Raw genomic sequence first — 20,298 nt, 5'->3', positions numbered from 1 at the left:
GATATGTTGCTCTCATGTACCTTTAAGCAAATACCAAGAACCAGAAGAACTATCGGACAGAAGTTCCCCTGGGATGAAAAATCCTGAAATAAAGCCAGTCAACATAGTCCAAAAATGGTGTAAAGAAGTCAACAAGCAATTATCGGTTCAAAGACATCCAGTGCAAAACAGTAGCCACATAAAATGTAAGATTGGCAGTAAAACATGGCTAGCTCTATTGTCACTTTGTGAAGGCAACGCAAAGCAAAGAATGCTGTTCAGGGCACCATCGCAGCCAAAGACATTGTTCCCATAAAACCAAAGCTACAACCACTTTTTAGTGGGAGTATGCATGGAGAGAGGGATTGCTTACAACTGTAACCTCCCTGAAAATGGCAGTGTTTAGAAACCGACTTCACGTCCATTAATATACAGTACAAAAACTGTATACTGACCCGGTACTCTCTTTAAGTTACTTTTTCTCTCTAATTGAAGGCAGGGGAATCTCATTAGACGTCCCCTGGTACAGGTAGATCTCACCCCAGCCCAGTCTATAGCAAATATTGTAAAAAAAATCATGCAGTTTACTAAAAATATTCAGATGCTGAATTGATCTAAAAAATAGTCATCTTTAAAGCTAGAGTCTAAAGTCTTTGTTCCATCTTGGAGACTGTACTCAAAAGCCTGAACGTAATTTCCAGCAACTAGGCTGTTGAAAGTATAAGCAGTTAACAACATATTGTTAAACAAGCTAAGGACACAATGGCTACAGCTTGGTGCTTTTTATAGGGGGAGAGGGGGGCAGTTGCAGGGATGGGGGGGGTTGATTAAATAAACTTTGGGTTTAAAAAGGACCACTTGCCAGGAAACTAAAGAAAGTACAGATCTTTTATGCAAAAGATGGCCTTTAAAATCAGGACCTACTGTATTTCACTTGAAAGAAACAGACCACATCATGATGCTTAGTCTTGCCCAAATGATAATAAAAGGAAGGCTAATCGGTTTGCATCAACTTGAAAAATTCTCATTATTCTGCAATAACACATAGGTCCTTTGATAGAGATATTAGTACAAAAAGTTAAGAAATCATGTGCTTGTATAATTGTCAGCAGCATATAATTCCCAAGGAACCATAGTAGTTAATGGCCGAGTATTTTGTGTTTTTTATGCTTATATTCATATTCTTTTCTCCTGTGATGTTTCATTAGTAAACATAAAGTCAGACACGGTCCTTTATACTGTGAGTATACTTCCACTAGCATTTTGATATTTTTTACTGGAATGCAATAAGGTTGAATTTTAAATTCCTGTAATATATAATATCGGCTCTCCTCTATATCTGCATTTACATAATTTAAAATAGATATCTTATTAAAAACATCAAGATATACACAGATTAGGAAATGGGTAACAACATACAAACACAAACTAGAAATCATTTTTGTCTGCATACTGATATATACAACTGTGGTACAATAAATTCTTTCAGTCATGCGCTATCTATACAGATCATATTGCTTAAAAGAAGGGGGCATTTGGTTAGGGGGCTCAAGGGCATGAAGATGAGCAACACAGTTTGGGTTGAGAGAGAAAGGGGGAGGGGGGTTTGGGAGGGGGGCAGAACCTGACATAGAAACACAAGTTAAAACAGAGGCGGTAGTAGGGGGGAGGAGGGAGGACAGGAATTCTAAGGGGCCTAGGGCCATGTTTTTAAAGAACCGTTAACAATTAGAAAAGAGGGCCGATAAGACGAGTCAGTATGAAGCTGGGTATTATTTGGGTTTGGGGGTTTCATGACAAGGGGAGGATTGACATTGGATGGACCCATGTATCACTGAGGTATTTACATATACTGGCTAAGGAACACTACAGGACAGGTGCTGAAAGGGGCCCTGCCTATTTCTTGGTGGAGAGCTGGGCGTCCACCTCCTCCTCTGGCTTCAGGACGTGCCACTGGGCGATGGGTCTCCTGGGATTGGCCAGCATATCCGACCAGTGGCGGAGCTCCGTGCCCGAGCTATTGAGGCCCACAAAGACCTTGCCGATGGCATCGTTCTTGCCGATCTTGTCATAGTCCAGAACAGTTACAACAACTTGCACTTTCTGGAAAGGGAGAGAGGGGGAGGGGTGGGGAACACTTTTGTCAACAGTGTTCAATGGCTTCGCTCCAGACGTCGTACTGCTCTCCAAGCTTCATCTCTTCAAACAAACACATTAACTGTCTTTCAAAGTTGAAGTCAGAGGTGCGCTATGTCTAAAAGTACAATTATTGTGAGCAATTGGACTGTGCCGTCTATCTGTCAAATGGTCCTGAATCGAATGTATTTGCCTGCTTACTCACTAAGGTAGCTTTTAGACGTTGAGGCGGACATGGAATGTTCATTAGCGATAAATGCCATGTAAGAGCAAGTCTGAATCATGGCAAAGCCAAACATACAACAGATTGTCAGCTTACTCAGAGGTCAACCTTTCAGCCTCAGCATGTGTTCATTCAAAGTGTCGTGGCAGAGCAGGAAGACGTATGTGTCGAGCATTGGCAGGAAATATGAATATGTGCATAAACAGATCTCTGAATAAGTTTAGAAGCAGTACAACGCGTAAGAATTGGCCCATCTCCTATGTGTGTGAGGAGACAGTGTTCATTGAGGCACGCCTAATATGCCATGTAATGAAACACTGAACAAGGTCCCCAGATTGAGGTGGGGTTAGGTGGGCTTTTAAAGGGGTGGTAATTACTTACTGAGTGAGTCATTAAAAACATCTTAGATACTTTGAATTGGGGTGAACAATCCCTTTAAAGGATGGAACGAATAGTAGAACACAGTGTCCTCTTTCTGTCCAATTGGGAGGTTCCAACTGGCATTCACACAGAATAGCTAAGGTTCGTCTCCATAATTGAATCAAAGGCTCGTAGAACCAAACTTGTGGTTTCCGAGGTGTGAAGTGCAAAATCAATTTTAGGCAATTACCTTCTTTATACCCCAGGCACTGACACCATTTAGTTATTTCCTTTCAGCATAATGTCCATGAACTTTACCTTCTGTAATTGTCTTTATATAATAGTTTTTTTCTTTCTTTCCATGTTCTTTGTTTTCAATTGTGGTTAATTCATTGAAGTGTCATAGTACTGGACATTTTCTATAGCCGGTACTGAATTGCGATCAAAACATAATATGGATTTTAATTTGTTATGAAGAGCTTTTGAGTGTTTATAGACAAGTTGTAGTGTGCCTTCAGCATTCACTGTAGTCATTGATGTGTGGAAAATTGCCTCACCACTACTCTGAACAATTGTCTTGTCAAATTGCAATTTTTTTTAGTGATAATGCTTTTAATTACAATGGAAATTATGAAAGGAATGATCATGGGACTAATGAAAACGTCCTCGTCACTTCATCTGAAATCATTGTATTGTCTGTACCGTGGTGCCATGCTTCCGAAGAGCACAATCAAAAATAATTGATTAAGATTATAAATTGAGCTCTTCTAGAAGATTAAGCAACTTTTACAGGCTTATCAGATGTTCCATTGAACTGAACCAGCATTAGTTTATAGTATGCTCTAATGGCACATTGTAATAACTGTAACTGAGTGATATAAGGCCATGGGGATACTGGTCCAATTTACCTGGATTTGTTCAAATGGTACTTCAAAGCTGAAGGACTCGTTGTAGTATGGGTTCAGGGTGTTCTTCTTGATTGTCGTCTTCTTTTTCTTCAGCCTCTTGCCGTTCTGCATCAGGTGAATTTTAACATATGGGTCTGAGGAGAAAATAGAGGGTCAGGTTACAAAAACTTGGCGGAAAACTGCTATTAACTTCTAAAGCAAGAGTTTGCAGATTGCTTTACTGACAAACAACTAAAATTAAATAACAAACTAAAGTTTGTGTATCCAGATGGTATTTCAGATACACAAGACCATACACAAAGTAAAAACAGCTGTTTTTCTTCACATGGTGATAGAAACTACTGTTTGTTAGTGTGGAAATAATTAAGGGAAAGATTTGGGACTGTGCGGCAAAATGGATTATGTTTACGTCTCTGTGTTTCCCTAAGCAACACATTTTAATTTCCCGAAAATGTCTTCTCAAGCCCCTTGAGATGAAAGGACAGCCAGCTGTGACCAACCCTTCTCGCCCTGTTTACCCTGCCACACACACACACACACACACACACACACACACACACACACACACACACACACACACACACACTCACACACTCACACACACACACACACACACACACGCTCTCCTGCTCTCTCTGGTAATCAGGTCGAGGGTCCTTCAAAGAGACACAAACCCAACCATCAATCTTATAGGTTTATCATTAGCAATCAAGATGTTGGGCTAATGTTCTGTGATTTGTTTACTCCCTCTGAATTCTAATCATAAGCAAGGAGGAGAGAGCCGAGAGACCAGTGACCAGTTGGATACAGGATGCATTCTTAGAAAAAGCTATGTATGAACAGTATGAAAAAATTAAATAAAGAAGATTGTAACTGGACAGAACAGTGCATTGTGATGGAAATCCAATAGTATGCTTCTTGATGGAGAGCTAAGCATCAGTGTGGCTTCAGTCCTTAAAAAATGTCTCTCGCTTTTAAAATATTCCTACTTATAACCTATATTTATTGAGGGTTTCCAGGCGCTAACTGTCTTTATAGGTTTCATGTGTTGTGCTCCTGGGAAGTACTGAGAAGGCTATGTCCACTTTACAATCTGTGGGATTTTTAGATACAGCAAATATTGGACAAGCTTAACTACCTTAATCTGCAATCCAAAAATTGTTGATTGCAATGTTTTCTGTTCATCCTAGACTTATGTGCACATAGGGAGAGAAATCAGAATTGCGGAGAGAAAGAGAAAGTTAAAGAAAAAAAGAGGGAAAGAAAGCGAGTATGAGAGAGAGCGAAAGAGCGACAGAGAAAGAAAGATGGAGAGAAAAGAAAAAAAGAAAGACCGAGAGAAAGAGAGAGTGTGAGAGAAAGGAATTGTAAGAAGAGAAATGGAGCGATAAAGTGAGGGAAAGATGGAGTGGGAGATAGAAAGATAAAGGGAGGTTTCTCCTGAAGCTGGTGTCCATTGTGACTTTTATTAATCTCCCACTGGGATGGAGAGCTGTATGATGACAAAGCAAACAGGAGACCGTCTATGTGTGTGTGTGTGTATGTGTGCGTGTGTAAATGCGTATGAGTGTGTGGGAAGAGAATGGGCGGAATTGTATCTAAATGAGAATCTTCTCCATGGTCGGACATTGTGCATCACACAGGCACATTATCACTTGTTTAATCTCTTTCTTCCATCAACTGCCCCTTAGGTTTCATCCCTGTCACCAACAATTCAATTTGATCCCCCAGAGTTTGTGTTTGAACTGTCTCTTGTATAAAAAAAAACAACCTTGAGACTTTGGTCTGACCTCCATCAATGCATGAACAACTGCTGGGCAAACTTATAAAATAAATATATGTTTCCTCATGAACAACTGCTGGGCAAACTTATAAAATATATATATTTTTCCTCATGAACAACTGCTGGGAAAACTTATACAATATATATATATGTTTGTTCATGAACAACTGCTGGGCAAACTTATAAAATATATCTATGTTTCCTCATGCATGTTTAGATGAGTGGACAACTAAGGGGAGACAGAGGCAGGACAGAGATCTCAGAGATACACACAAGCAGCAAGTTGGGCAGTGACAGAGCTCCATCTAGAAGAGAAAAAAAAGACACCAAACAAGAGACAGGCCCTGAGGATCACTTCGTCCATCTCTATCTCCAAACGTCTCTGATCTCCCACTGCTTCAAATTCAGACTGTCGCCCACCTCGGAACACTTGTCTGACTCTAACTCCAGCCGCCTCTCAACTCTGAAAAGAGTTCCCTCCTCTCCTCAGGGACTGAGACTGAACACACACCACAACAAACCGCTGGGTCGATCACTGATAACCTATCCATTTGCCGCTGGAAAAACATCATTGCATCGTGACAGCGCTATCCAGGCACCTGTTATCTTTGCAGCTGGTAGATGAGGGAGACTGGGTATTATTGTGTTATTGAAGAAGCTCAGCACAACTCATATCCGGCTAATTTTGCCGATTCATCACAGACGACTGTAATCTCTATTTTGTGGATGAGTGGCTTTGCCGCTGTTGCAATGGGTGCATCACTAACAGCTAACGCTTTTCTTGTTTGTGTGTTTGAGAGAGGGTGTGCCATGGAGGCAAGAGTATGTCACTTGTTCCTCGCTCTGGGCCAAGGTGTTATGGAGAAATGCGATGCCAGTGGATAATGCCAGTGAACAGGAAGTAGCAAAAAGATTGTCAGGTGCAGGTGTGAATGGGCCAATACCAGAACCTGTCTCATATGATAAATCTGTGTAGCGGCCTAAAGCAGAGCCTCTCTACAAACATATAATGTAACACATTTCCAGACAAACAGTTCCTGTATTTCAAACCAAGCCTGTCTGACACATCCACCTCAAATCTCACCAAAAATAGTTTTGAAGGTTGTTGCTAATTATTGATCGCTAATTACTGCTTATAAGGACAGTGAATGACGGGACAGGCTATCAATGTCAGTCATAATAAAATCTTTTGAGCGATTTATCATCATACAAACCAAAAGCCTTCTTGGTAAAGGAAGAGTGTTAACTGTGTCTACTCCAGAGTCGAGGGTGAAGGATCTGGCTGAGTCTGAATGAACATCAACACAACCAGGTTATATATAGCTCAGCTGTCATCTTAGTTTCCCATCCCAGCATCTTAGATGAGCTATGGAGGAGGGGCACCCAAGCCCAACTGTCATCTCAGTCTCACTGCTTTGGATCCGACATGACACACACAAACGCTCATACAAAAGGCCACGTACACACACACACACTTGAAGAAAAAAAAAGAGTCATTGACAAAGACGATGTGCACCCACGCATTGCCCACACAGAACAACAAAGTTTGACATCCACTAATCACCTCCAAATAGCTTTCCTACTCATTAGTCCTGTGGTGTAATGGCCCAACAGACCCCTTGCCCTTCACTATGTCCAGTAATGTTATCTGTAATAGCTCAGAGTCCAGAAGCTCTCTTTTAACCAGCCAGGCAGGAGCAAAGCCTGCCAAACAAAAACAACAAAAAATGCCACAGATGAGAAGCATGCTGATGGTGTGCGTGTGTTTGTGCTTCCATGGGTGTGTTTGTTTGCGCACGTGCGCCTGTGTGTGAGCGAGCAGTAGTTCGGCTTCATTACTGACCCAGGCCTGTGTGATATGATAACCTCCCCACCGAGGGCCATTACCCTGCTATAAGCAGCCTCCATATCCGAGAGGCTGCCACGCCACAGACAATATCCCCATTAGTGTCCCTGTCCTCATCCAAAGCCCCACCACTACACCTCTTTATCTTACACTTAGAGCTTAGAGTACTACTGCAGGAGTACAGGACTGATACAGTACTTGCCTTTGATAATACAGGTACTATGTGGTACTGCCTTAATGGACCTCACAACCCATAATGTGGGTTGACAACAGTACATGTCAGAGCGAGAGTGAGTTAAGAGTCAAGGGTTGTCATATACATTAGCTTTGTTATGTTCTTATTTAAAGGGATATTTTCTATAGGCCCCCTATGTACCTTTAAGGCCCATACCATACATTTAATGGTAAACTACTATCACAATGCTGCATGTAAACCTTTCAAGAGGCTTTGTGAAGTAAAGTTTCCATTCAACCTGAAGCAACTCACTGTAGTGATGGTCACATAGGAGTTAATCCACTGAGTCACTTTCAACGGAGTTTATAGAAACTAAGGAAAAGTATGAATTGTGCAGTTGCAAGGCAGTGGTGACTTTGAAACAATGGTCTAATAGTTTATCATGATAGTCTCTCATTAACCAGAACTAGCACCAATCTTGTGCTGTGCAATGCAACACTGAGAATGAGACTGCCTGTCCAATTAAATAATATGTATGTTTGTGTAACGGTCTGAATGGTTAGCAAAGCTTAAGCTTGAATTTATAGTATTGCTCTAGTTGTTTTAGTAACAACACTGCAGCACATATTTTAAAGGCCAAACAAAAATTATTACAAATGATACTTCTGTTAATGAGAACACCTACTGTATGTTTCATCAGCAGAGCTGTAATTACACTAGTCAAACAGGAGAGGGAAGATTCTAGAAGTTAACTCATGCAGACCTTCTGGAACTCCATATAAACTACTCATCACAGTCCATCAATTAATCTCTTTCAAGCTCCGTCTGTGGCATGAGAAGAGATAGTTTCAAATGGTTGTTATTACACACATGCCTATTAGTTCATCCATCTGTTAGGGCTTTGAAGTTGACTCCAGAAACCACATACTGTGCACTTCAGGATAACTTCCTTGTCCTCACACTATAAATCAGACTTCTTCGACTTGTTTTCTTAGTGAGTTTTTGGATTTTTGGTATGTTTAGATTTTTGACAAACGAGACTATACGACCATTTACCAAATTATAAAATATCTAAAAACATATATCTAATTAACATAGAAGTAAAGTAAAGTAAAATAAACGTCTTTTGAGAAATTATAAAAATATATATTTTTGGGCTTTCTTTTAAAACAGAGCTACAGAGTAAAATCCACATGGCCTCTACAGAGAAAACAATGGATTTTTCAATCAAATCAGAAGTATCAAAGGTAATCATGAGAAATGTCAGAATTTACATTTCACCACAAAACATGAATATTAATTTATTCTATGACCATCACAAGGTCTGATACAACATTCACATTCTCTCACACGAACCCCCAAACATCCACCTAGTAAGTCAGTACACCCCATGTTATTACTATGGTAATCAGAATTCCCAGGCAAACGTGTTGGAAACCCACGCCACTATTACCATACAGTCAAGCTGAAATCCCTGACATCACTCAACTCTGACCTGTTAAGCACACACTACTGTATACATCAAACATGCTCAAATTAGTAGGGAGTATGGATTATCACACACACAAGCACTAAATGTCAATCCATGTTTCTATTTCTGTCTATTTCCCCTTTAGCTCCAAAGTCAATGTCTTGTCCTCAAACCACCTCCCCGCCTGCCTTCGTATTAGCTCGTCAGTTTGACTGACAGCTCAGGATGTGGCCAATCCTGCCATGCAAATGGACACAGGTGAAAGCTACTGGTAGCGGCATAAAAAAGCAGCAAATGAGTGTTTTTTGGAGGCCTAATGGCTACCCGCGGTTGTCTGACAGATGAGAGAAAACCCTGGGCTCTTAATGTGCAGAGTGCTATCGTGGGGTGGTCAGGCTCTGATGGGCCTGGTCCGGCTTCTCAGGAGTGGGGAGAAGGGAGCCAGGTGCATGATAATTACAGTGGAGAAAGTCTGAAGCGGTGAAGTGGAAATAAAGGGAGAGAAGGAGGGGGGGGAGGGAAAGAAGAGAAGGGGAGAGAACAGGAGGAGAGGAGGAAAGAGGAGGCGGAGAGGGAAATAGAACAGGAGAGGGAGAAAAGAGGAGAGAGAGGGGGAAGAGAGGGGGGGTAGAGGGGGGGTACTTAGAGACGGGCAGAGAAATGGACTGGAGGGTGCATGGTGGGTGAGTTGGTGAGCACGTGAACATGGTTGTATGTGTTTTGATGTGTGTGCGCAACTGTGTATGGGTGGAGAGAGGAATCACTAACGTGCAATCCTATTCATGGTGCATGAATGGAGTAGTCAAATGTACAAGGAAATGACACGCACATAGCCAGCTATAGAGCTGAGCCTCTCTCCACAACAGGAAATGACACGCACACAACTGGCTAAGGAATTGGGTCTCACTCTCAACCACAGGAAATGAACTGCAATTTGGACCTGACGTTCTATGAAAAGCTTCCTGCGCAACAGAAAATGAGTTGCTTCATGGGAAACCTGAATGGCGGTGTAGGATTTCGGATGAAGCATTGAGGGGGGGGGTCTGATGTCCATCATGTCATCGTCAGCCCCTGAGCCCCCTAGTGACCTGAGTCTGTGCTCATTGATTTGAGGCAGTGCTGGATAGATTCATACACACACGCAGACTCACACACACACATGCATGTGAGTTGTACCCCTCTAACAAGTGACACATTCGGTTACCATGGTGCTTGGCTCAATTTCCAGAGGGGACCTGTGTGTTGAAAATTGAAAATAAAAATAGGGTCAGTCTAGATGGGGACACTGGAATTTCAAAGCTCTTTCAGTGATAGCTCTGGGACCTCCTTCGACGTAGAAGCCTCAGCGTGATCATTACGGCCCACAGCGATCATTAGCGGTCATATGTGTGTTTTCTCCCACACAACAGCAGGTCTGCTAGGTGGTGGTCTGTTTCCTCCCACACAAATGATCCTTTCTGGGAGCCTGGCTCTAGCCTAGTTGTGTTGGTGTCTCCACAGGGAATTGTGCAAGACAATACAATAGAGTTGTTCTAAGAGAAAAAGCCTTCTTCCTATCAATGTACCCAGTCCCAAAGTTGGCTTGCTTTTGCAATGTTTTGCAGGTTGGGTAGGGATAGGGAAACTCAGAGAAAGACAGAGAGATTTGGAGCCAAAGGTACATTTTGTGACACAACATATGAGGCTGTCGTGAAGATAGCAATTGAAAACAATGTACATCAATGTGTACCACATAAAACCGATAGTTTAAACTGCAGTACGCTCTGTTATAATGAAACAACAGACACAGAAAGGACTCCAATGACTTCAAGGGCTGAAACAGGTTGGGGGGGGGGGGGGGGGGCTTGGGAGCATCTTGGCTCACCTGACAAGCCTCCCACATCCATCTTCTTCAGGTTCTTAGCCTCCAGGATGACCACGGTCAGCTTTCCAGCAGTAGGGACGTATCGCAGAGAGAAACAGATATCTCCAAGTTTCTCTTGCTGTGTGAGAGAAAGAGGAAGATGACGGTTTCAGACCGGTTAATCATAGATTGAAAAATCATTTTTTTCAATTCAAATCAACTGCATTATCAAGACCAGTACCCATTATCACTTTGAAGTGTTTTGTCAAGGGACTTATACAATGCTGTCTCCAGAAACTTTCACTACATGCTGTGAGCTTAGAACTGTTTAGTTTGACAACATGGAGGTTGGAAATTTGCCAAGGTTATAAGGTTTGTTTCTCGCTAAAGAGCCATTACCAAGTACTTCAATCATTCTATTGTGTCACACACATCAGCAACAAAATAAATGATAGTAATCATACTGGGAACAGAACCTGATACCTATTTCTAGCATTACTCAGTGTAACAAGGGGAACAGACGAGCACTCAATAACTCTCTCATATAATAGCATTACCACTGACTGAAAACAGCCATTAACAACAACCATTATAAATCACCTTTTGCCTAAATAGGCCTGCATATCGACTTTTGTTTTATATGTAAGGATTTTCATCCAGTTATAATCACATCCCATTTTCCCACTGCAGCTTAATAGCATGTGGGGGGATTGTAATAGGGTTGCCAGGATTGTGTGTAGTAGAAGGGGGCAGTCAGTGGCTGTGTTTCAACCCAGGACTGTCATCATTAAGTCCCATTCATTTCACCATTCTGTCCAGCAGCTAGACCTCTCTACAAAACCTCACAATGCCTAAATAGACTCTCACCTTAATGACTGCAACTTCAGTTTAATCAACATAAATACACACTCCTGGGAGACTGGCTTGAGAGCTAGAGAGAGACTGCGATATTAATCACGCATGTCTGGAGCGCCAATCACACTCTAATATATTCCATGAATAACTAAAAAAGGCCAACCACAGCCTTTTGAGTTGGGAGAACCTCTTCTCTGCTGAACTGTTCATGTTTGGTATGACAGGTTGAGGATGTAGACTTCACTGTGTAAACACAGTTTGTATGTATACTCTGAGGTGAGCTTGGCTGACGTGATGAATGACAGAGACAGGTTGTTCGCAGGTGAATAACATATCCATTATTTTAATTCCTTTTGCGAGGATGAAAAGCACATTTACTGAAGGGACATTGCTGTGGAATCTTTTTTCCCCCCATTCTTGACAGAATATGCCATTTTGAGGACAGTTTGTCAGGGAAATACCAGTAACTCAAAGCGTACAAGCTCTTTTGAGGTTTACAAAGGACTGGCTTCATGAAAATATGACTGTGTTTGAAATAGCTGAACCCACTGCAACGACTATTTACAGAATGGATATAGAGTCTCAGTTGTTGTTAGCCATCCCAGAGAGAGCCTGCGTTTGGCATGACCTTTGTTGGTTGTAATTTGCAGCTATTGAAGCAGGTCGAAGTTGTTAAGTATGTCTGTCTATCACCCTACCCACTTTTATCCAAGACTCTGAATCAACAAGCACAACTTTTAGCAAAGATTTTCCCATATCACATGCACTACTGTCCCTTACGGTCACCTAGGTATGGCGCAAGGATTCTGTGACACATAAAGTCCTTACATAATGACCACATTTCAGAGTTGACCACGGCAAGTTGAAACACTGGCTCGACTCTTCAGTGAAAGTGGCAATTTCACCGAAAGACAGTCAATTGCACTTTCTAGCTTTAAAGGCAGTATTACAACGTCTCAAGCCTTGCATGAAATTGTACAGGGATGCTGTCTGACACGGAGTCAGCGTATAGCGCAACACGGACAGGCCTCAACCTTCACTGTTGCCCTTCAACTAACTGGCAGCATCAGGCCTCAGAAAGGGTTAGAATTAACCTTTACATAAACTGAGCACAAAAAACAAGTTCTCCTAGCAACCAATGTTTAAATGCTATAACGCCATGACATTTACCATGAAAATTGAATATCCCCAACTGCAGGCTGGAAGCCATACTCTTATTAGTGGAAGGGAACACATGGAGGGTTGATTACATGACATTTCCATAAGAGAGAGATTACCCAGGCTATGGCCCCTCAACCTGCAATGGCATCTCAACAACATGTGTTTAACACAATAATGTGATTATTGTCAGAAAAACAACAACAATTGCATCTGAAATGGTGCGTTTACCTCCTCCTTCTCAGCACTCTGGCCTTACCTCCTCCTTCTCAGCACTCTGCAGATCCCTCCATTCCTCCGTCACATGGCTGAAGTCCACCTTGTTCATGGTCACCTTGATGTCGCCGATGGCGTCGTGCTTGGAGAAGCGGTCAAAGTCGTACACGGTCATCACCAGAGTCTTGCCTCCCAGCTCCACATAGGGCACCTGAGGGAGTTAAAAGCCATACTGGTCACACCACTGAAGAGGGCTGGTTGGCTGAAACGTTTCAAGTCCAGGTCTGGAATAAACAGGAGAGTGCACGGTGTCTGAATAAACCGATATCAATTGATGAGTTTATAATATAATATAAATCTGCATAAAACACTAACTATTGATACTGACGAATGGTAGTTGTACTGGTAAGCATGTAGTTCAAATGGGTGTCCAGCCTTATAGACTCAGTGAATCGGAGCAGTCCTGCTAGGTGCTGGTAATTACATGTCAAGGACTTGGGAGCAGGAAGAGTGTGTTGGGGAGGTTGAGAATGTAGAGCCTAGCTAATCAATCACACACGCTTCCTCCATCCCTGTCACTGACAGACTGCCTTATCTGGAGCAGATTCAGGGACAGTGAGTGTGTGTGTGTTCATGTGTATTACGATCCAGCAGGTGTGTGTGCCTCGGTCTGTATTTATGTTCTGGAGTGTTGGTGTTGCGGGGCAAGGTGAAAAAGATATGTGCGTGTGTGTGAGTGTGCTGGGGGGATTGTGAGCATGCTGTCTGGGATTTTGATTTCCTGATTGCCTCCAATTGAGACATTTTTCAAGACAAAACTCATTATACAATGTGGACTTGTCACAACACAGCGACAAACTGCTTGATTGGCTGGAGAAGAGATAAGCGCCCAGGGTTTGTCCTTGACGCTATCTCACAGCCACTCTACTGACTCCTTCATTTCAATAACCTGCACACTTGGAATTACAGGCTGGTTGTGGAACTGTGGGACTGGGATTCCTTCATCTTCATAGTCTACACGTTTAATGTATTCCAGAGACGGGAATAGAAGAAAAGTTGGCACCGTAAAGAAAACTTGCCACAAGCTGCTTATTTCTCACAGCAGACAGACATCTGTGGATTTCTACCCCCGCTGGTTGAGTGACTAAACTTTTCCACCACAGGGTAACATTCACACATTCAAGACTGGGAAATGTTTGCTCAAATCTAGGCCAAGGCCGGAAAGGTGCATCTGCCTATGTTAATCCAAATCACACCACTTTGGTGTGTGTGTGTCTGTGTGTGTTTGTATGTGAGGCAGTCTGTCAGGAGCTTGTTAATGTGCCAGCTGGTCGCTGTCTCTACACCTTCACAGAATCCACCACTGCATGCAAATTAGTTTGTCTGTGGAACTAACAAACAGTCTATTGCAACTACAATCTGTACTACATATGTATACTGTACATACCTAGCATACAAGATGTCTCTACACATAATTCACACCGTATTTGTGTTCAGACTGTACTGTACCTTAAAGGTAAACTGCTCGTTGAAGGTAGGGTTAAGGGTCTTCCTGTGGACCTTGGTCTCAAACTTCTTCTTCTTGTCCGGTAGCAGGTAGACCTTGACGTAGGGGTCAGAGGTGCCTCCCATGTCCATAGCAGGCAGCTCGGCAGCCTGGATGATCCCTACCATGAGCTGAGAGGAGCGTGGGAGATGAAAAGAGGGAGAGCGGAGACACGAGTCAGTACCACTCCAGCCCAGCTAACAGCAGCCAGCAAAGCCTGCACTGTCATTCCACCACCATCTTGAGACGAGCATCTGAACTGAGGGACTCTTGCTATGAGAGTCATAGTATATGCCGTCCTGTCACTGGCGCGAGCGTGTGTGGCACAAGAATCCGTCTTTAAACTGGATATCTGTCTAGTGTATCGTGTTTCGAGTCTCTGTAGAAACCGTTTTAGGCACCAGATAAGTCTTCAGATGATGAATAATTGATGGTTGTGTGGGTGATATTAATGTTCCATCACGCCATAACACTCCCCGGGCTTTTTGCGAATGTGAGAGTCACTCAGAGTGAGAGTCCAACCTAGCTGCGCGTCTCTCTCTCTCTCCCCCACCTTTCTCTTTCTCTCTCTCTCCCCCACATAGGGCTGATAATTGATAACCACAGCGGAGGCCCTGGAAGGCTGATTGACCTGCCAGTCAGGGGACGCCTCCTTCAAGGCCTCTTAGGGGTCCGCCTAGTCAGTCAATCAACATCCTATCAGGCTGCCATCAATTGGCAATCTGGAGGGCGACAGGGCCACTCAGCCATGGAGCCCTCCAGCTGTCAGAGACCTGTGTGGACCATGTGGCACAATAAAGGAAAGGGGTGGATTTGGTGCACTGACAGATGCTGGAACCTGACAGAGGAGAGATGGTGGTGGGAGTCCAGCAGAGAAAGGTCTTCTTGAAGAGATGGGTTAGGGCGGAGATGGGGGTTGATGGACGGTACAGACGACCACGCTGAATACTCCACACACACACACACATTCTGCCCACGGTTTACACACAAGTACGCCACACACAGGGAGCACCATGGGAAAAGCATGGACCGTTCTCGATTATGACTGTCTCGTGCGAAAATGCACTGTCAGGGAATGCATAACATTGTCACAAAACGGTTGCACTGACACTATACTTTTAAGAGATTCTGTACACAGACAGATATAAAAACTCTAAAATGGTCTCACCAAAACATGTAAAATAGCCCAACAAGCGATGAGAATATGTACAATTACCCTGGCTATCCCTTCACTGTCCTCACGGCAACTTATATTTATCCCACTTAGTACGGCAACTTATATTTATCCCACTTAGTACTGCTAGTTTATGTACCCTTAGTATAGTTAGTCCACATATTTAAATTTTAGGTATATGTTTATTGTATGCACCTTCCTGCCAAAGCAAATTCCTTGTCTGTGCAAACTTTCATGGCGAATAAATCCCTTTCTGATTCTGATTCTGATTTCTGATTCTCAGTGAAGGGATACTGGAGTTTTGTTTGGCCCAGCTCAGATGGGGGACAGCACTCACATCTGTGACTGTGTGACTATTCATCCTGGCGTGATGTCCCTTCGATTGTAGCATAGCCATAAACAGAGGCTCAGTGTCATGTCTTGCTACAGCGTTGTGTCACAGTGTATTTACAGTGAACCGCATTACCCATAATGCCTCATCATCACAGAGAGGAGGACAGTGGAGGTCAACGTTGTTTTCGCTTGTTGGAGGACGACCTTCAACTTTATCGTCCTCGGGTGGGTGTCGATTGGCGGTTTGTCAAAAAACAAAACGTTTATCTTAAAATGAACACACTTCAAATAAATGTGCGTGCCGAACAATTATGAACACTATCGCAATTAAAACAGGATAGGCTCTAAAAAGGCAATTGAGCCAATCGTCAAGAGGCTCGCCAGCGGACAAACAGTGACGACACATGAAGTGTGTTTCACAGACGAGCGGGAGCACAGCACAGCCTGCACCAGGTCGTGACCCCGCTGTGTTTGTGGGATATTGGACACAGACGGGAGGTCCGGGGGGCAGAGAACCAGGCAGCGTGGACATGCTGGTGATTCAGCCGCTGGCACATTGTCCTGTCCTATTGCAATGGGCCCCACTCCAACAGCGCGCTCTCTCTCTCTGTCACACACACACGCATGCATGCACACAAACCTCACACTTCAAAGAAGTGGCTGCCATGCCTTAGGGGGATGTAAAACTAACTCTCACCTCCCCTTTTCCTGTAATCTTTCTTACGGTTTCCTAATACTGGTCCTGTTTTGGAGGTCACCTGTATGGCTGGGCTATGACAGAAAGGCTCAGGTAGAGAAGAGAGGATTTTCTGAGAGTATCATATGAGGGTTATTTATTTCTGTTTAAAATGGTTATGCAGACCATTGACTCTTGTTTCTGAAAGCTTAAAGTCTCCCGTTAGACTTGTTAAAAGGCTGATGAATGGCGTGATGGGGAATGGTGAAGAGGGAGCGGTGTTATGCTTGTGTTTGTGTGGCACGTGAAGACTCCTCTGAGGGTTATTGGCCAATGCTCTGCCTCTGCCTCTGCCTCTGCCTCTGCCTCTGCCTCTGCCTCTGCCTCTGCCTCTGCCTCTGCCTCTGCCTCTGCCTCTGCCTCTGCCTCTGCCTCTGCCTCTGCCTCTGCCTCTGCCTCTGCCTCTGCCTCTGCCTCTGCCTCTGCCTCTGCCTCTGCCTCTGCCTCTGCCTCTGCCTCTGCCTCTGCCTCTGCCTCTGCCTCTGCCTCTCTCTCTCTCTCTCTCTCTCTCTCTCTCTCTCTCTCTCTCTCTCTCTCTCTCTCTCTCTCTCTCTCTCTCTCTCTCTCTCTCTCTCTCTCTCTCTCTCTCTCTCTCTCTCTCTCTCTCTCTCTCTCTCTCTCTCTCTCTCTCTCTGTCTCTCTCTGTCTCTCTCTGTCTCTCTCTCAGTAGCGAGCTCCCTTCCCAAGCTCTCATTAGCACTAAAAGCCTGGTCTCAAGAGTCACTGGCCGCATCACCCATCACTGCTGGTTAACCAAAGTAAACAAACTGAATTTTCACCTTGCACCTCATTTTTCCTCTCTCTCTCTCCCTCTCCCTCTCACTTCATCATTCAAGCAAGACTTTACTCTATTCAGCTAAAGAGGGCAGATTACGTTACAACAAAATCCATACGCATGCACACTCGCACACAAATACATGCACACACTCTAGACTGTTAGAGTGAAACAATCACTTATGCCAATTTCCCTCAAGTGGACCCACTTCCGTTTCTCTGTGATTTAAAAACCTGTGCAACCTGATCAAGTGTTACGAAACCATTTGAGCTCTTATTTGACTCTCATCCTGTCACTGAGCTGGAGGTACGTCAGACTGGAAGAAGGTTCGATGTGTTCGCTTCTCCAGCTAGAATTAATCTGTCCACTGACTGGGCGAGGTGGGCCTGACATTCCAGGTGTCCTTCACATGTGATTGGACAGTCCCCCCCCCCCCCCCCCCCCCCCACACACACACACACAAAACGACTAGTTTCTCCCATCGCTTGACAGCGAACGTCAGCTTGTGAAAAATGTCCCATGTTTGGTGCCTTTTATGATTGGTGATGATTATCTTATGATAATATTGTGATTACTAGCATACTCACAATTATCACAGTAATCATCATTATTGCTATCATCACCACTGAGGAAACAGATTTGAGAAGGATACCACGTGAGCATATTTGTTTGTATATGTCTGTGTCTGTTTGAGTATGTGTGCGCGCGTGTGTTTGTTTGTTTGTGTTTGTGGGTCCGTGAAGCATGTTAGTAGGTAATCCCAGTCTGTCAGGTTTGTTTATGGCAGAGAGTTAGCTAGCCCAGTGAGATCCAGTCCCGTGCTCATGCCCAGCCTCTATTATCTGTCACTGAACATCTGCCAACAGGAAGTTGTTCTGCTCCTGTAGACTCTCTACTTTTAAAACTCAGCCTCTGTGAAAAAACCCAGATGGGTTTCAGCAGGGACTGCGATTGGTTGAGGCTGAAAGAGCACATTCGATTTTTTGGGGGGAGAGATCTGCAAATCCCAAGTTAGTCCTTACAAAAAGAGGACAGGAAGTGATGAACAGGAACACAAAGTCGCCTACCGTGAACCTCTTGTGGTGTGCAGCAATGTTGTAACAGGGTTATGCATAACCTGCTCTCCAGAACCGTCTCAGGAGGGGGCAGATGAATGGATGGACCACCACAGAGGAGGGGGCAGAAGAAGGGATGGACCACCACAGAGGAGGGGGCATAAGAAGGGATGGACCACCACAGAGGAGGGGGCAGAAGAAGGGATGGACCACCACAGAGGAGGGGGCAGAAGAAGGGATGGACCACCACAGAGGAGGGGCGGGTGACCATACTTACGAAGGAGGACCTTTCTCAACAACGACACACACAGGGCGATTCGGAGAGCGGACCCTTACCGTATTCTCAGTGAAATTGTAATCCAGCGAGTATTGTAATTTGCCCAGTTTCTCGTCCTCCTTGGGCTCCGCCTCTTTCTCCGTATCGGTCAGCCCTGTCTCGGCATCATCCTCATCCTTCAAGGCCTGAAGGACACACCCACCAAGAGTCAGTGTCTCCGGGAGGCGTCAGTGCCCGGGCCCCGCCCGACTGTGGCCCAGACCCACGGCCTGCCAGCAGGCTTGCTGGCAGAACCCCGCTCCTGAAAAGCTGCCTTTCTTTTTTAGTTTGGGAGGAGGGGGGGGGGGGGGAGCAAGCACTAAACCACAAAAGCAGTTAAGACTAGTACATGCTCTGAAATGCACTATGCTCAGGTCAAGACCCTTGATGATGTGGTTCTGAAAAACTGAGCAGAGAGAAAAAAAGGAGAGTAAACCAGGAGAGTAAAGTGGAGTCATTTGAAGAATATGAGAAATAGGAGGGAGAGAAAGGGAGTGCACGAGCTGGAGAAAGTAAGACAGGGTGAGGGGAAAGCGACAGAGGGACAGTGACAAGAGAAAGAGAGAGAGAGAGGGGAGAGAGAGAGAGATCATTGCAAGACTATTCCCGTGATGTTATTTCAAGCAGATTGAGTTTCTGGAAGAAACAAATCAACTGGGAAATGTCTGGAGAGAAAATGGTGTGAGAAAAGAGCGTAGAGAAGAAGAAGAAGAAGAGAGAAGTAGCCCTTCGCTGGCTGGTTAGGAGGAGGAGGGTGGCGGTGGATCATGACCTCAGTGGGGCGGGGTCAGTTGGTCATTATAAAGCATGCGATTGAAGAGGCAGACAACTAGCTTCTCAAGGTTCATCATTCAAGTGTCAACGGTTGCCTTTCCAAACTCTCAAACTTTCTCTTTTCATTATGCATGCAGGGCATTCTCAGTAGATACAGAACAGTGCTTTTGTGTAAACCCCCATTCTCAAGTCTCCACATCCCTTTTAGGAGACACAGTCACATTGCCACCATAACTTTCAGCTGCATGTGTAACCCCCATGATGATGGTAGCTATAAGCAAACATGCCAGCGTTACACTAGGTGTCGGTGCTGTGGGGAGGGGGTGGAGGACAATGGGAACCTGCCCTATTAGTTTGTAAGGTTGCTGGTGTAAAAAAGCAAAAAGGATGAACAACATTGATTTGTTTTGAAGTACATTTTGGCTTTGTCCCATCTGTCTCCTTGTGCAAGGGTGAGCACACTGAAAGTGCACCCAGACATATTCCTGTCTTAGCTCTAATGATCAGTGTTGCTTGGACACAGAGAGAAGGAGAGGACAGCGAGTAAAATGATTAAGTAAAAAGCAGTGAACGGTGCAGTGCACCGTGAACGGTGCCTGCAATTACTGTTCCTACATGTCTTGGTAAATGTTGGAA

General features: G+C 44.2%; 1 protein-coding gene across 2 annotated transcripts in view; it reads right to left on the bottom strand.

The window, feature by feature from the left end:
- Positions 1-1,176: 1,176 nt before the first annotated feature.
- The window catches only part of syt1a (synaptotagmin Ia), a 28,470-nt gene continuing 9,348 nt past the window's right edge, over positions 1,177-20,298 (bottom strand). The window contains exons 3-8 of one of the 2 annotated variants that reach the window (XM_067254359.1): positions 18,909-19,034; positions 14,463-14,630; positions 12,997-13,164; positions 10,746-10,863; positions 3,607-3,740; positions 1,177-2,082 (exon numbers count right to left, since the gene is read on the bottom strand). In XM_067254359.1, coding sequence (XP_067110460.1) covers positions 1,876-2,082; positions 3,607-3,740; positions 10,746-10,863; positions 12,997-13,164; positions 14,463-14,630; positions 18,909-19,034 — 921 coding nt within the window. In that variant the 3' untranslated portion in view covers positions 1,177-1,875. The remainder of the gene's footprint in view (positions 2,083-3,606; positions 3,741-10,745; positions 10,864-12,996; positions 13,165-14,462; positions 14,631-18,908; positions 19,035-20,298) is intronic. The other variant, XM_067254360.1, reaches the window with a different exon arrangement.

Source organism: Osmerus mordax, chromosome 17, assembly GCF_038355195.1.
Source record: "Osmerus mordax isolate fOsmMor3 chromosome 17, fOsmMor3.pri, whole genome shotgun sequence".
NCBI classification, from domain to species: domain Eukaryota; kingdom Metazoa; phylum Chordata; class Actinopteri; order Osmeriformes; family Osmeridae; genus Osmerus; species Osmerus mordax.
Note: the sequence above shows the minus strand (reverse complement) of the source record. Positions and strands in the feature narration are given on the sequence as shown.